This window comes from Alternaria dauci, chromosome 1, assembly GCF_042100115.1.
Source record: "Alternaria dauci strain A2016 chromosome 1, whole genome shotgun sequence".
Lineage (NCBI taxonomy): Eukaryota > Fungi > Ascomycota > Dothideomycetes > Pleosporales > Pleosporaceae > Alternaria > Alternaria dauci.
The window spans coordinates 570,588-585,284 of record NC_091272.1 but is presented as its reverse complement, the minus strand read 5'-3'; the positions used below and the strand labels follow the sequence as shown (position 1 = coordinate 585,284).

The 14,697-nt window shown below is 54.0% G+C and overlaps 6 protein-coding genes across 6 annotated transcripts; 5 read left to right on the top strand and 1 right to left on the bottom strand.

Annotated features, from left to right (window-relative positions):
• Positions 1-39: 39 nt before the first annotated feature.
• ACET3X_000173 (uncharacterized protein) lies at positions 40-3,391 on the top strand (the record flags this gene model as incomplete). Its single annotated transcript, XM_069447039.1, has 2 exons — positions 40-1,875; positions 1,928-3,391. 2 exons carry the CDS (start codon positions 40-42, stop codon positions 3,389-3,391), a joined length of 3,300 nt encoding a protein of 1,099 aa, XP_069310415.1.
• A 744-nt stretch (positions 3,392-4,135) lies between these two features.
• ACET3X_000172 (60S ribosomal protein eL13) lies at positions 4,136-4,950 on the top strand (the record flags this gene model as incomplete). Its single annotated transcript, XM_069447028.1, has 4 exons — positions 4,136-4,188; positions 4,243-4,273; positions 4,339-4,498; positions 4,547-4,950. The coding sequence occupies 4 exons, from the start codon at positions 4,136-4,138 to the stop codon at positions 4,948-4,950; spliced, it is 648 nt and encodes a 215-aa protein (XP_069310414.1).
• Positions 4,951-5,947: 997 nt separating this feature from the next.
• On the top strand, positions 5,948-6,744 carry ACET3X_000171 (uncharacterized protein; the record flags this gene model as incomplete). The annotated part of the gene is made up of 2 exons (XM_069447017.1): positions 5,948-6,621; positions 6,699-6,744. The coding sequence occupies 2 exons, from the start codon at positions 5,948-5,950 to the stop codon at positions 6,742-6,744; spliced, it is 720 nt and encodes a 239-aa protein (XP_069310413.1).
• A 393-nt stretch (positions 6,745-7,137) lies between these two features.
• ACET3X_000170 (uncharacterized protein) lies at positions 7,138-8,606 on the bottom strand. The gene has a single exon (XM_069447006.1). The coding sequence runs from the start codon at positions 8,492-8,494 to the stop codon at positions 7,256-7,258; it is 1,239 nt and encodes a 412-aa protein (XP_069310412.1). The 5' UTR covers positions 8,495-8,606; the 3' UTR covers positions 7,138-7,255.
• Positions 8,607-9,133: 527 nt separating this feature from the next.
• ACET3X_000169 (uncharacterized protein) lies at positions 9,134-11,221 on the top strand (the record flags this gene model as incomplete). Its single annotated transcript, XM_069446994.1, has 1 exon — positions 9,134-11,221. One exon carries the CDS (start codon positions 9,134-9,136, stop codon positions 11,219-11,221), a length of 2,088 nt encoding a protein of 695 aa, XP_069310411.1.
• A 1,071-nt stretch (positions 11,222-12,292) lies between these two features.
• On the top strand, positions 12,293-13,807 carry ACET3X_000168 (uncharacterized protein; the record flags this gene model as incomplete). Its single annotated transcript, XM_069446984.1, has 1 exon — positions 12,293-13,807. One exon carries the CDS (start codon positions 12,293-12,295, stop codon positions 13,805-13,807), a length of 1,515 nt encoding a protein of 504 aa, XP_069310410.1.
• Positions 13,808-14,697: the final 890 nt, after the last annotated feature.

Below are 14,697 nucleotides of genomic sequence, written 5' to 3'. Positions count from 1 at the left end.
CCTTAGGCGTTACATCGTATAGCGCGCGACACCACCGCCATGAACCCGTCGTCGTCGACACCGCGCCCGTCTGGCATCCCTAGGCCGGCACCCGCGTCCAGACTGCCAGTGCTCCGGCCCTCCAACAGCCATTCCCAGCTGCGCGCGCCCGCCTCGACGGAGCAACTGCGCAAGAAGCCGTCTCTGTCGTCCATCTCGCGCCCAACCACATCGACACTGCAGAAGAAGTCGTCGAGAGCATCGCTCGCCTACTCCAGCAACCCCCTGACATCATCGCCTGCTCCGGCACCTGCGCCTGCCAACTCGGGCTCCAGCCGCACATCCGTCGCTTCCTCGTCCACTTCCTCACGCCGCGTGAGTGGAATCCCTAGCTTTGGCCAGCGACGAACCTCGACTATCCTCCCGCCCACCACCACCACCAATGACGCCCCCGTCTTCAAACGACCCTTTGCCCGTCCGCAGTCGCGTCAGACGGATGCCTCGCGGCCCACATCCTCGTCAAATCCTGCCAGGGAGGATGATACACTGGGGAGCCTAGAAGGCTTTAGGTCAGCCTCGAGGGCCTCGTCGCGTGCGAGCTCGAGAGCAGGGTTCCGAGACAATGACCCCTCGCCCGAACTTGGTGACACGGCCGTGGACGACCAGCTCATCAGCCCCGTCAAGCCTGAGAAGAGGAAGAGCCGGCCGTCGCTGTCGGAAAGGACGATAGAAAGCCTGTCGAACCTGTCCACCTCACCGGCACCGGGTAAAGGAAGACGTCGCTCGAGCTTCTTCAATGCCGACAACACCATGGCTCCGCCGGTCCGTCCGGCTTCCGCCACATCCAACAGCAACGGCAGCAGGCCATCCACCAGTGATGGTGCCCCGCATCCAATACCAGCTACACCGAAGCGACTTGGTGTCCCCTCAAACAGACTGTCCATGACTGCGCCTGGAAAGCGAAGCGTTAGTGCGCAGGTCAGCACACCCGCCGCGACGCCCAGCAAGCGTTCTTCGATCCTGCAGCCGGTGTCGACCGTCAAGAAACAGCCATTGGCTCCGGCACAAAACTTGCAGAACACCCCGAAACCACGCCCGTTGACGAGCAGCAAGAGTCTTACGCTGCGGACACCCAGGTCTCGGCCATCGTTGAACAACGTCTTCGGTCAAGCAATATCGCCTCCCGGGACCGCTACATCCTCGCCAGCTCGAGACACCCCCGTGAAGAAGACACCCGATACCGTGCGAAAGATGCCAAGCTCCTCCGTTGCCCTCCGTGACCAGATCGCGAAAGCGAGAGCGGCGAAGAAGCCAGACGTTGAAGAAACACCGGCCGAAGCAACCCCCAAACCAGCAAGCTCTTCCAATGCTTTGCGGGAACAGATTGCAAAGGCCAGGGCAGCTGCGAAGCAGCAAAAGACCGAGCCAACTAGAAACAATACACCGCCCACCGACATGATCATACCTGACCCTGCCGAGATTGCGACCTTTGACTTTGGCCTCGACGACGACCCTTTCAACCAGCGCTCCAAGGGTGGCAAGTCTGTCCTGCGCAGACGCATCGATAGCGCTCGATCAGACGGCCGCTTGAATATAGCCGCGATGGGACTGAAGGAAATCCCTGACGACGTACTTTCCATGTACATTTACGACCCCAACGACACTAAAGTAGCCTGGGGCGAGGTCGTAGACCTGTCTACTATCCTGGCTGCAGACAATGAGCTTGAAATACTTCCGGACAGCATGTTCCCTGATGTATCAACCGAAGACATGATTGATTCGGACGAGGCAGGCCCTCAGTTCGGAGGAGTGCAGAGTATCGACTTTCACGGTAACATGCTGCGAGAGCTGCCCGTAGGCCTGAGACGACTCACGCAGCTCTCAAAGTTGAACCTTGTAAGTTTCACCATGTCAAAATGTCACAATCGCTTAGAGCTAACTCTGGTAGTCACGAAACAAGTTGCCCATGGAAATGTTGGACGTTATCGCTCAAATACCGACTTTGCGGGAACTGAAGCTGGCGGAAAATGATCTCAGCGGAGACCTCTCCCCGGCACTATGCGACCTCACAGGATTAGAAGTCCTTGAGCTGCAGTCGAATAAGTTGACAAGCATACCGGCAGACTTACAGCGTCTGACGCAGTTACGGGTACTCAATGTGTCCGAGAACCAACTTCGGTCCATTCCTCGCGAAGTCTTTTCTGCAACCCTGATTGAGCTTCAGGCATCGAAGAATCGTCTCGAGGGTACCCTTCTCAGTGTAGACTCGGTGCCTCATCTACAGGAACTTAATGTCGCGCAAAACTCGTTGACATCTTTGTGCGACGATGACTCGATCGATCTGCCTGCCATTAAGACGCTCAATATTTCCACGAACCGACTGAAGTCGTTACCAGAAGTCTTTAGCTGGGTTAACATTATCACTCTCTTAGTTGGGGAGAACAAACTCACAGCTTTGCCAGAAGGCTTTACGACGCTCCAGCAGCTGCGTACTGCAGACTTTACGGGCAACGATCTGACTCAGCTCGACGAGAAGATTGCTTTGATGGAGAATCTGGAACATCTCACAGTTGCAGCGAACCCATTGCGCGACCGTAAATTCCTGACCATGGGTGCCGATGAGATAAAGCGCGATCTGGCATCGCGGCTGCCTGTTACGGAGCTCCCATCTGATGTAGATGAAGAGTTCGAGACTGGTGTCACTGAAGAGCCCCAGCCAAAATGGCAGCTCACACCGTCGGGCACAGCAGACCTCGCAGACAAGAATTTGTCTGAATTGGAGTTGGATGAGATGACGCTAGAGGTCTTCACCAACGGACTACGACAACTTCAGCTACAGCGAAACAAGTTCGACATCATCCCGTCTGTAACGGCGCAATTCGAGCACTTGACGTTACTGGATCTGTCTAGGAACAGCATTGAGGTTCCTCTCTCAGCACCCATCGAACTTCCCCAGCTCCGCGATCTTCGTCTTGCCAGCAACAAGATCAACTCGTTGACCCACCTCACAACCTATCTCACAGCACCTATGCTCGTTACACTTGACGTATCAATCAACCGTCTCGCTGGTGCCCTCCCGACGCTTCACGTAAGCTTTCCTTCGCTCACAACCCTCCTTGCTTCCGACAACAAGATCTCCGAAGTGTCTGCCGAAAGCCTGCAAAATCTCAGGATCGTGAACCTGGGTAACAACGATATTGAGCGTCTGGAACCTCGTATCGGAATGCTACAAGGCACGCTGACAGGCTTCGAGGTAGAAGGAAACAAGTTCAGGGTACCCAATCGTCAGGTCCTCCAAAAGGGCACGGATGCTGTATTGACATGGCTCCGAGACAAGATCCCGAGGGAGAGTTGGAAGAGTGGGGATAGTGCATCGACTGAGTTCTTCGACGCGGATGACGGCAGCTTTTGATTCTTCAGTGTTATACTCTAGGGCTGCGGTATGGGTATTCTTTCGTGTCGTATCTTGTTAGCATGGGGTTGTTTTAGAGCGCACCGGGATGGGTTGAGTTCTTTGGATACACTGTAGCGTTTTCTAATCTCTTCGTGTACATAGTGTGCTCGATACAAAAGAGTACTTTAGGGGTTTCTCGGTTGTTACTTGTGGTTTGTTCTGAAGCGAATGCAGCAACATCTTTATCAAGACGATGGTCTTAACATTAGATCTGAGCAGAGTAAATGCAGTTCCATCGTGGCGCTCGCATGAAATGACGGACTTGGGAGACTGAGTGCCGTGCATAATAACACTGGGCTGCGAATGCGGCTCACAAAGACCGAGACACAAAATATGTTGCACAGTATCTTGCATACGAGCAACAGTCAAATTCCTTGCTGTCTGCAAGTTTGCTCGCGCAGCGCACTACCTACCGTTGTTGATGTTGCCGTCTCCAACCACGCTAGCGTCGGGACAACGTATCGCCGGAAGGGTGGCTCGCACACGACGCTAGGCGCTCATCGAAATTGTCGAACTTTGAGATTTCCTTCCCGACAGCCGTACGATAACTAACCCACAGGTCAGCCATCGCGGTACGTTCACCATTTCCAGGGCGCGCAATCGATCGAGCGCAATCGCACACATTCGCCGTCGAGACTGCGCGCCTCTACACGACTATACGAGCAAAGGACAACGGCTGATTAGGGCAGACAATCCGACACAATGGCCATCAAGCACAACCAGCAGATCCAGAAGAACCATTTCCACAAGGACTGGTGAGTTGCATTGGAGGAGCGGGCATGTCACGGCATTGTGCTAACTTTTCTCAGGCAACGCTACGTCCGCGTGCACTTCGACCAGGTAATTCCCCTCTCACGTCGCTGAGAGTAGTGGCGCCTGTGTGCAGATTTCTGACAGTGCAATAGCCTGGCAAGAAGCAGTCCAGACGCAATGCTCGTGTCGCCAAGGCCGCAAAGGTAGCCCCCAGGCCCGTCGACAAGCTCAGGCCTATCGTCCGCTGCCCTACCGTCAAGTACAACCGCCGTGTCCGTCCCGGCCGTGGTTTCTCTCTCGTTGAGCTGAAGGGTATGTTTGATCTTTGCGACTGCGCAGAACGCTTCTAATGCATCACAGCCGCCGGTATCCCCCGCAAGTTCGCCCGCACCATCGGTATCTCCGTCGACCCTCGCCGCCAGAACCTCTCCGAGGAGGGCCTCAAGGCCAACGTCGAGCGCCTCCAGGAGTACAGGAAGCGCCTCATCCTCTTCCCCCGCCGCAACGGCAAGACCAAGCAGGGTGACGCCTCCGCCGAGGACGTCAAGGCCGCCAAGAGCGCCGACAACCTCGTCCAATCCACCGCCGCCGCTCTGCCCATCAAGAACGTCGCCGAGTTCGAGGAGGGCCCCATTGGCAACTACGAGGCCACCGAGAACGCCTACAAGACCCTCCGTGCTGCCCGCTCCGAGGCCCGCCTTGTCGGCGTCCGGGAGAAGCGCGCCAAGGCCAAGGCCGAGGAGGCTGACTCCAAGAAGAAATAAGCTACACGCTGAAGTAGTGGTTTGGTTCTTTGCTATGGCTTATGACAATACAAAAGTCAGGATTACGATTCGACAATGGGTATACTCAGCGTGGGCTTTCCCAGCATGGGCGGCGTCATGGTTAGGTCTGTCAAAATAAATGACAGCATGTGAATGATACCTAGTTTTGCAAATGCAAGCCGTGCCTCCCGTTGTTCATGTCATGTCTTTCTTGTCGTTTCACCAAATCCTGTCAAGACCTTGTCCACACTACTAACAACGATTTGGTCAAACAGCAATGCGATTCGTGGGTATGTCGTCTTTCAGCACTTGGAAATGCATGCTGCATTCACCCGTGAACCGCTTCTGAACTACCACATATCGAGAATTCATGATAAAAGACATTGCACCTAATGCGACAATGTCAACTCACATGAAATTCAGAGTATCAATTGACAAGCATGTTTTTCTAGCACTGGCCGGCGCAAGAGCCTGACCCAATCGGTGTTGACCAAGGATTACATCAAAATCATCATTCATCTTGTACCTAATCGTTGTGAATCGCTTTTGGACATACGATCGCCGCTGCTTAGCGGGGTCCTTGTTGCTACGATAGTAAACCCCACCTCGACTTCTATCGCAACGCGCCTCATCACACAACAAATTGCCGACATCATTGCGAGTATATCCAAACATAGATTTCGCGTGCAACAGTCGTCTCAGTAAAATACTCCCTAGGTTGTCATTGCGTTCGAAAAGGTAGGCCTCTCACGCATCTTGTACTTCAAGTACGATGTCTTGTATCACACACTGTATTTCTTTTCACACATGTGCCGATTCTCAGTCCTGTCTTTGCCTCCAACCCCTCTCGATTTGTACTGGTACTTATTCGTTCTTCAGATATCATCGTTTCCCTCGCCATTAAGCTTCCACGCCTGGCCAGCTTATAGAGACCAATCACAGTAATTGTTAGTTTGTCTTATTTTCCTCTACCACAAGGATCAAAGCTCAATCCACAATGGTACTACAGAAGAACAAACAACTCGATATAACACATACAGTCCTTCTCGAAGCACCCCCAGCAATCGAAGTGTTGGGTGAGCTCAGCGACTCATCGAGCTCCGGTTCAAGCAATATCATCTACACACCTCCAGAGCCGAGGGCAGACAACATGACCACTCCATCAGACAGCAAAGGCCCTTTGCCTTCCATGAAAGCGAGCAAAGCAACACAAACCCCCGATACCTCCTTCACCATCACAACCGCAGCCCACGGTCCCATCCCCACTCTCCAAGATCCCAGTTCGGCCAACATCAGCAAGCGCGAGTACATTTACTTCCTGCCGTATCCGCTACCCCCAAACACCGAGATTCCCTACTCAATCCATCTGCCCGACAAGAACCCTCTCAACCTCCCCTCCCACCAATTCGAGCCTACATCCACCGTAGTACTCACAAGCCCCAACCGCACCTTTGTCGACATCCGCATCTACAAGTCGTTCAAAAGCACCGAGCCAAACCCCAACCAAGGACACGCACAGAAACTCGACTGGGCCTTCGCCGGCACCTCGTCTTCCGTGCCCATCACCCTGCCACCCAGCGGCCCACATCATGGCAAATCTCAAAAGCGGCTGGAAGCCGAGACATGGGAGAATGTTACGCATTCTACGTGGACGCACTGGGTCGATTCGCGGTATGCGGTTGGGAGCACGGATATCCCGGTTGATGAGGGAGATATGTATCCTGTTGCGCCGGGACTGACGTTGGAAGTGGGACATGGGTTTCATCCTGCGCTGGATGCGGTGAAGACGCATGAGGAGATGTGGAGGGATGAGGATGTGGTGGCGACGAATGGGGTGGGGAGTAAGATTTGTATTGTGATGAGGTGTCAGGCGGATGCGGTGGGGGTTAGGGGTGTGGTTGTTAGGTTGGGGCAGTATTGTCAGGGGATTATGATGGCGGGGGAGAAGACGACGGTCGAGCGGTGGGAATGGATGGATGGGGAAAGTGGAGAGAGTGAGGTGGAGAAGTGGAAGAGAAGTGTTAGGATTGGTGATGGGTTTTTGCCTTGTGCGGTTGCATTTCGGCCTGAGGTGCTGGGTGTTGGTGCGGTGGTCAAGTTTCATGATTTTGAGTGGGTGGTGGAGGAGGCTTGGGAGTGGCAGTAGCGGATTCCAGAATGAGGACGGTGGGTGGAAGACAGTGAAATGCACGAAGTAGTATAGAAGGAGAAAGATGCTAAACGATGATGGCGACTACAAAATGCCAACAAGCATCAGAAACCAGGCCATGAAAATACTCCGACTTATTCCTCACCTTTGCGACACTTACGAATCGTACCCCCATCCGCCTTGCGTCCCTCTCCCCAAGTCCTCACCGCCCGAAAGCGCCCTCGCAACCCTAATTCCCTCGCTCAAAAACCCCAGTGCGCCGTCCACACCCGCATGCCCCGTCTGAATCGTGCCCGGCATAGGCGGATCGGCGTCCCTCTCCATGACGCCTCTCATCATCTCCTCACTCGCCTCGCCCTCGTAACGATCAAGCACCAGCCGCCTAATCGCCACCTGCCACTTGCTCACCCACTCCTCCTCACTAATTGTCGTATACTCTTTGATCCTCTGACTATCAACTGTCGAGAATGGCCACTGAGCCTTGACGACAGCATATTTCTTCGTCGCAAAGAACAGCACCGGCCAGCTGAAGATCCACAAGAACGTTAAGTAGAAGACCCAACACACCCACGTCTTGAGCCTCCAAGCGTTGACCTTGGAGCTTGTATAGAAGTCGACATGCTTGTCTTCAACAGGAAACGTGATGGCGATATTCCCACGATAATTCGTTGACCTAATGATTCCCTCAAGCCTGTTTTTGAGATACTGTTCGTCTAACCCCGTTACCACGCGCCGCAGCCGGAAAATCCGGAGAGCTCGGGGCGAAGCACAATATCTATGGCACCATTCCGTCAACCCCGGTTGCGGCGCACTGCCGACTTCAATATCTTGTGTAGACCCCGAGGCCCTGCATTTGAAGATGGTACCGCGATGCGTTTTCTCGCTGTTTTCGACAGTCGTGAGAAACATTGTTGAAGTGTCTCTATCGTCGAAATTGGGGCGAAGGTAGCGTTGTAGGTTTATGACAAGTCGGAAGTCAGTAATATGCCGGGTCTCCTTCTTATCGCCCTTCTTGACTGTTTCCTGGTGCGTGCCCATTATGTAGATGAGAGGGACAGGGGCGACTTTTGCAAAGGAGTGGATGGCAGATTCGAGTTCAGAGGGGTCGGTGTCGTACTTTGGTTCTAGGACGTTTATAGTGGAGGTCACGACGGGTTTGCCGTGTTTGAAGGATGGGTTGTTGTGGTTGGTTCGTGTGGTGGGTGGTGGGACGTGGCGGATGGGAATGTCTGGTGTGGTGGTGACGCCATGTCCAGCTTCGCTGTCGGTATAGGAGGGAGGGAGAGCGGGAATTTCTGGCGCGTCATCGTAAGTGTAGTCGTCGGGGGTGGTGTGGAGGGAGACTGCTTCTGGGTCGTCGCGGTAGCTGGGTGGGGGATCGGACGGTCTACCCATGATGATGTACTAGCAGATGCGAAGCGATACCGAGAGCGAATATCCAGATATGACAAAATCAAATGTGAGAGATGATGTTGAGAGGGCTGGGTGAGAAAGGAAAAGGAACGACGATGCCGCGTCGTGTTTGAGGCGTCGAGGGGCCGGTGAGACGGCGCACGAGTCTCAGCCTTCCTCCAGGCAGCCACTTACCCATTGGTCTGTGTGAGCTGCCAATGCATGTTCTCGACATGGCTTGTCAAAACATTGTCCGGAAGCATTGATTGTGCCACACTGTGTGTCAACGCTGCAGAGTCGCAGCATGCATGTTTTCACATGCTTGTCATGTGGGCTTTGATAGTGATGGTGTGCGCGGGGAAGCATGGAGGGAAGGGGTCGCGCGATGACGCTAAAATTAAGCTCAAGTCCGAAGCCAAAATTTTGGAGCTCGACGCGACATCGACCGTGGATGCGCCGTCACTCTCTGCACAAGCCACAATCCTCTCTCGTCTTGCACTCAGCTCGAGCGCGACCTTCAATCTGGCCGCCATCACAGCCTCGATACGCTGTCTACGCGCACCTCGGCTCCTTCCAAATCCCCCCCGCAGAGCATGCGCCAGCGGTAGCTCTTTCCCACGCGCATTCCACACCTCCCTCACCATGGCCTCGTCCGACGTCCAAATGACCGATGCAGGCGCGCAGACCATCGATGCGACGCCGCAAGCCGGGCAGCACGTCAGCCACGAGGGGAAAAACTACACCACCATCAAGGAAGGCCTGGCGCATATCCTTGTCCCGCAAGGCATCCCCACGTCGACTGACCCCAAGCTGTCCAAGGAGGAAACCCAGAAGCAACAGGTCTTCTACAACCCCATCCAGCAGTTCAACCGCGACTTAAGCGTGCTTGCGATCAAGACGTTTGGCCAAGACTCGATACAGCGAAAACTGAAGAAGCATGAGCAGTTCAGGAAGAAGAACGAGCGGAGGCGAGAGCGCATGCAAAAAGAGCGCGAGGCCCAAGAGGCTACAAATGGAGTCAATGGAGGCAATGGGGAGGCCGCTGCTGCTTCTGGAGCAGATGACGCAGCATCCAACAAGAGGAAGCTTGCAGAGGAAGACAACGGCGAGGGCACTGCCCCTCTCAAGAAGCAGAGAACATGGCAAAACCGTAACAATGAGCAGGAACTGGACGATGCTGCAGCCGAGGAAGAGGCTGCTGGCACCAATGGCGGACGAACACCCTGGAGACCACCCTTCAGCATTCTAGACGCCCTATCTGCGACTGGTCTTCGTGCCCTGCGATATGCCAAGGAGATTCCCTTTGCGACCGCTGTCACGGCGAACGACATGTCGCAGAATGCCGTCGACTCCATCAAGCTCAACATCAAGCACAACAAGCTCGAAGACACAATCACGGCCAATACAGGCAATGCTATAGCCTACATGTACAGTTTCTGTGACAGGAAGGGTCATGATGCCATCGATCTTGATCCATATGGCACCGCCGCTCCCTTTATCGATTCGGCCATCCAAGCTGTCAACGACGACGGACTACTGTGCGTAACGTGCACTGACTCTGCCATCTTTGCATCGCACGGCTACCTCGAGAAGACTTATTCGCAGTACGGCGGACTGCCGTTCAAGGGTGAGCCTTGCCATGAAGGTGGACTTCGTCTAGTCCTGCATGCCATCGCATCTTCGGCTGCTCGATACGGCATGGCTATAGAGCCGCTGCTGTCCCTCTCCATCGACTACTACCTCCGAGTGTTTGTAAGGGTGCGAAAAGCCCCCACCGATGTCAAGTTGCTCGCCGGGAAAACCATGCTCGTTTACCACTGTGAAAGCGGCTGCGGTGCATGGACTACGCAATTCCTCGCACGCAACAAGGTCACAAAAAATAAGAACGGCGAACCCATGTACAAGCATGGCTTCGCTCAGGGGCCATCCGCGGACCAACATTGCGAGCATTGCGGTCACAAGACCCACCTGTCAGGACCAATGTACGGCGGGCCGCTGCATAATGTCGGATTCATCGAAAGAGTACTAGCGCAGCTTAATGAAGTTGACCGTGAGACGTACCCAACCATGGATCGCATAGAAGGAATGCTCCACACAGCTCTCGAGGAGATCACATTTGGCACCAAGTTGGACAAGTCAAACGGGACCCAAAAGACTCAAGTCTTGGATCCCCTCATTCCAAAGTCTGATCCTGCAGAGATAGACCATCACCCGTTCTTTTTCATTCCCAGTTCGGTAGCGAAGATAGTTCACTGCTCTGCACCGCCGTTGGCGGCAATCCGCGGTGCGCTACGGCATGCGGGGTTCAGAGTGACCATGAGCCATTGCAAACCGGGCTCTATCAAAACGGACGCGTCGTGGAGTGACATCTGGCACATTATGCTCGAATGGGTGCGGCAGAGAGCGCCGCTGAAAAATCTGCCCAAGTCAGGAAGCGCAGGCCATGCCATATTAGCCAAATCAAGCGCGAGTGGATATACAAAAACGTCGAATGCCGGTACAGCACCTGCTCAAGTACCGGCCAATCCGGCGCCTGAAGCGCAAAATAACGCACAAGACAGCAGTGATGTGCCGGCTACAGCATCCGCGAAAGATCTTCCAGCTTACCTCAACACCAAGTTCGAAGTCAACTTTGACGAGAAGCTTGGCAAAGATCACGACAGGGGCAAATACGTCCGGTACCAGCTCGCTCCAAGGGAGAACTGGGGTCCGATGTCGCGCGCGAAATAATTGAATCAGCAAATAATGACAATTCACCTGTAGCATCAAAGCTCATAATATGCCGTTCTAAAGACGACACCTTGCGTAGTTTAGACGCGGCTCTCCAATAATCATCCTGCGTGGCACCATGATGTTGGCTGTTCGTCAAACATCGGCGGAGTTGCGTAGATCCAACGTCATCGGCGATTGCTTAAGTAAGGGGCAGATGTGCAAGTTGCATCGGAAATTCTCATATTCCCTGTCCATCTCGCAGATGCACGTTATTTTTTTCGGGGCAGGCTTTCAACGCCCTTGACCCGCGCGCTCCAGGGTATGTGGAGAGCGCTCCCACGACCACATCGGTGAACAGCCAAGCGGAGATTTGCCTGCTTCGGTACCTGCAGATGTTAATGTTTACCCGGGGTCTGAGGCGACTATGCCATTTGAATTACTGGGGTGGCCACGCGAGGCTGCCGTTCCGCGGAGGCGAGTGTCGACAAGTCGAGAATGCGTTCCATTTCTCAGCAACAAACGTAGGTCCGGGTGTAAGCTTAAGCGTTAAGCTACTCTCCAAGAGCACTGGCGACATGTGAGAAGCCTTGGAAGGAACCCGGTTTGTTAGTCGTGGCGGTTGATCTATTGTGGGGCGGGTGTACTAGCGGCTCAAAACCTAAACATTTCCACCATGTCATCACGTCGTCACACTGTCTGCACGCGGCAAATCGACGAAAACGCAATCCCTGTGTGCACGCGTTCACGCAGCGCCCAGGAAATGGCACAGGCATTGAAGAGATTTGAGCAGGCAAACCTCAGCAGCGCAACTTCTGATTCGCTCGCTGCGACTTTCCGATGCCAGTCCGAGATTCCCATGTCGTGGCCGACTTTTCGATAACTGCGGCCTGCACTGCCGTATCCGTTAAGTCATGAAATCATAGCTGTTAAACCTATTCGGGCGAGTTCGCCTGTAGTCATCGATTCGAAATCGGTAGGAATGGCGTCGACGTGATGCAGTCACTGGTGCTCAATGTGTGTATATAACCATTACACACGCCGCCCATTGTTGGAGCCGCACAACACTTTGAACCGACAATCTACTTCAAGATGTTGACCAAGAGCTTCTTCACCACCTCGATGCTCGCAGCTCTTGCTGCTGCCGCTCCTGCTCCCCAGGGCGGCTTCAGCGCACCTGACGTCCCCGGCTACACCGACGCTGATGCTAGCTTCTCTGTCACCTTCATGCCAGCTGAAACTCCCGCTTCGGTTTTCGGTCCTGACTCCCAGGTCGCAGCCATCCCCACCGCACCTGGCTCAGCTCCTCCTCGAAGGAGCTCAGATGTCACTGGCGCCACCAGCCACGGACCTTACGAGGGTACTCCTACCACCACAGGAGCTGCTAAGGCGCCTACCACCATTGGTACCGTCATTCCTCCTCTCGGTCCTAATCCCACGGCTACCTACTACAACACCAACGGCATGCCCCAGGACCCCATGCCCATTCCCTACATGCCAGCAGGTGGTGCTGGTACCAACGGTACTGAGCCCCGCTACATGGTAAACAGCGACTTCGACTACGAGTCCATCACCCTTGGTCTCTACCAGGAATGGATCGAGCTTGACTCGTTCAACAACGGTCTTGCCATCTTTTCCGAGCAGGAATTCCTAGACGCTGGTCTCACTGCTGAGGACCGCGCCTACATTGCCTTCATGGCTATCCAGGAGACTGGCCATGCCACCCTCCTTACCAACATGCTTGGCGAGACTGCTCCTCCCCAGTGCACCTACAACTACCCCTACCGCACTGTCCGCGAGTTCATCGACTGGAACATGAAGCTTACTCGCTTCGGTGAGTCTGGTGTCTGGGGTTTCCTTGCCCACATGGACGCTCGCGAGGTTGCCAACCTCCTGTCTCAGTCCATTGCTACCGAGTCTCGCCAGCAAATCTCTTTCCGCCAGATGCTCGGCCTTCCTCCTATGCCCGTATGGTTCGAGACTGGTATCCCCCAGTCATGGCAGTGGACTTACCTCGCTCCCTACATCAGCTCTTGCCCCGAGAACACCACCCGTCTCGCATGGCAAAACTTTCCGGCTCTGTTCATCGACAACCAGCCCAACCCCAACCGCTTCTCGCCCAACGACACCAAGCCCCATGAGGTTGCTGGTGACCGTGTCGCTGACCCTGCCGATTCTACCATCCCTGCTGATGAGAGCTGTGTAAACATCAACGGCACCGAGCACCCCGGCTACTCTTGCGGCCCTGCCATTGCCCGCAACCGTTCCGAGCCCCTCTCCTTCCCTGGAAAGCTCGTCAACCTTACCTGGGAAAACCCCGGCAAAGCTGTCGGCCCCAACAACTCGTACATCACCGACACTACTGCTGGCGCCCCTGCCTTCGTCGCCTGGGTCTCGCAACTCAACCTGACCTACACTCCTCTTGAGATCACTGGCAACAACACTGGTTACACTTACCAGCCCGCCGGTGAGGTCTACCAGGGCGACCCAGCTGTCAACGACACCATGTTCGTTGCTCTGACTGATGCCGACCCGTTCCTTACTCCTTTCAACTTGAGCATGATCAACCCCCACGTTGTCGCTCTCGGTCTGTACCAGGCGGGTTAAATCTGTTCGCTAGTGTAGCAACGGATTAGGAGACGGATGATGCTACTGCAGCATTGTTGGATCGTAAATCTAGTGGATGAGGCCTATGAGCCATGTAATTAGATCAAGTAGTGATTGTATGATAGTGGAGATGAGGAGATGGCTGATAGTAATGCGTAATGATACCAATTTGTCATCATCAAAAAAGTTCATGCTATGCTCGTGGTGATGCATATGGTTGCTGGAGCACTGTATCTTCATCTGCGCTAGTCTTTGCATATAAAAGGCTCACTGTTCCATGAATCCGACTCTCACTCCGATATTTCAAACAGTCAGTTCATTCTTCAAAAATGAACCAAACCATGGCCATGGCCGCCTCTGTCTGGCCGCCCTTTTGCAAAAACTCAACAGTTGATGCTCCCTGCGCCATCAAAAGCAAACGAATATATTTCCATGTTGTCTGGGATCCAGAACCAAATTAACTCTCACCATTTAACATGAGAGATTTCCGCTCGCCTCATCCAAAGCGTCTCAATCTGTGATCCGCCTCTTTTCCGCTATATAAAACTAGCTCATCCTCCTACTTCCCCTTCCAGCCTACCAGTCTCCAAGAGTGCGCCCAAAACTCTCACAATCAGTGATCAGTCTTGCGATGGTTCCTCTGCTCTTCTCCTGTTCTGCCTCTTGTCAACACAAGAGAGCTCATTACATTACAAAAAAACACAAACTTTGGAGTTGCGCCGGATGTTTTTCCCAAAAGGATCGAGAACACAATGATGGGAGTTGCGCGCTCTTCGTCTCCTGAGCCTTCGGAAACCGTACAAAAAGTCACTCGTGTATTTATCTCCACGCAGACTCCATGTCTTTTATACACTCAGAGTATAAGTCCAGAACTCAAAAAGCTAAAACTT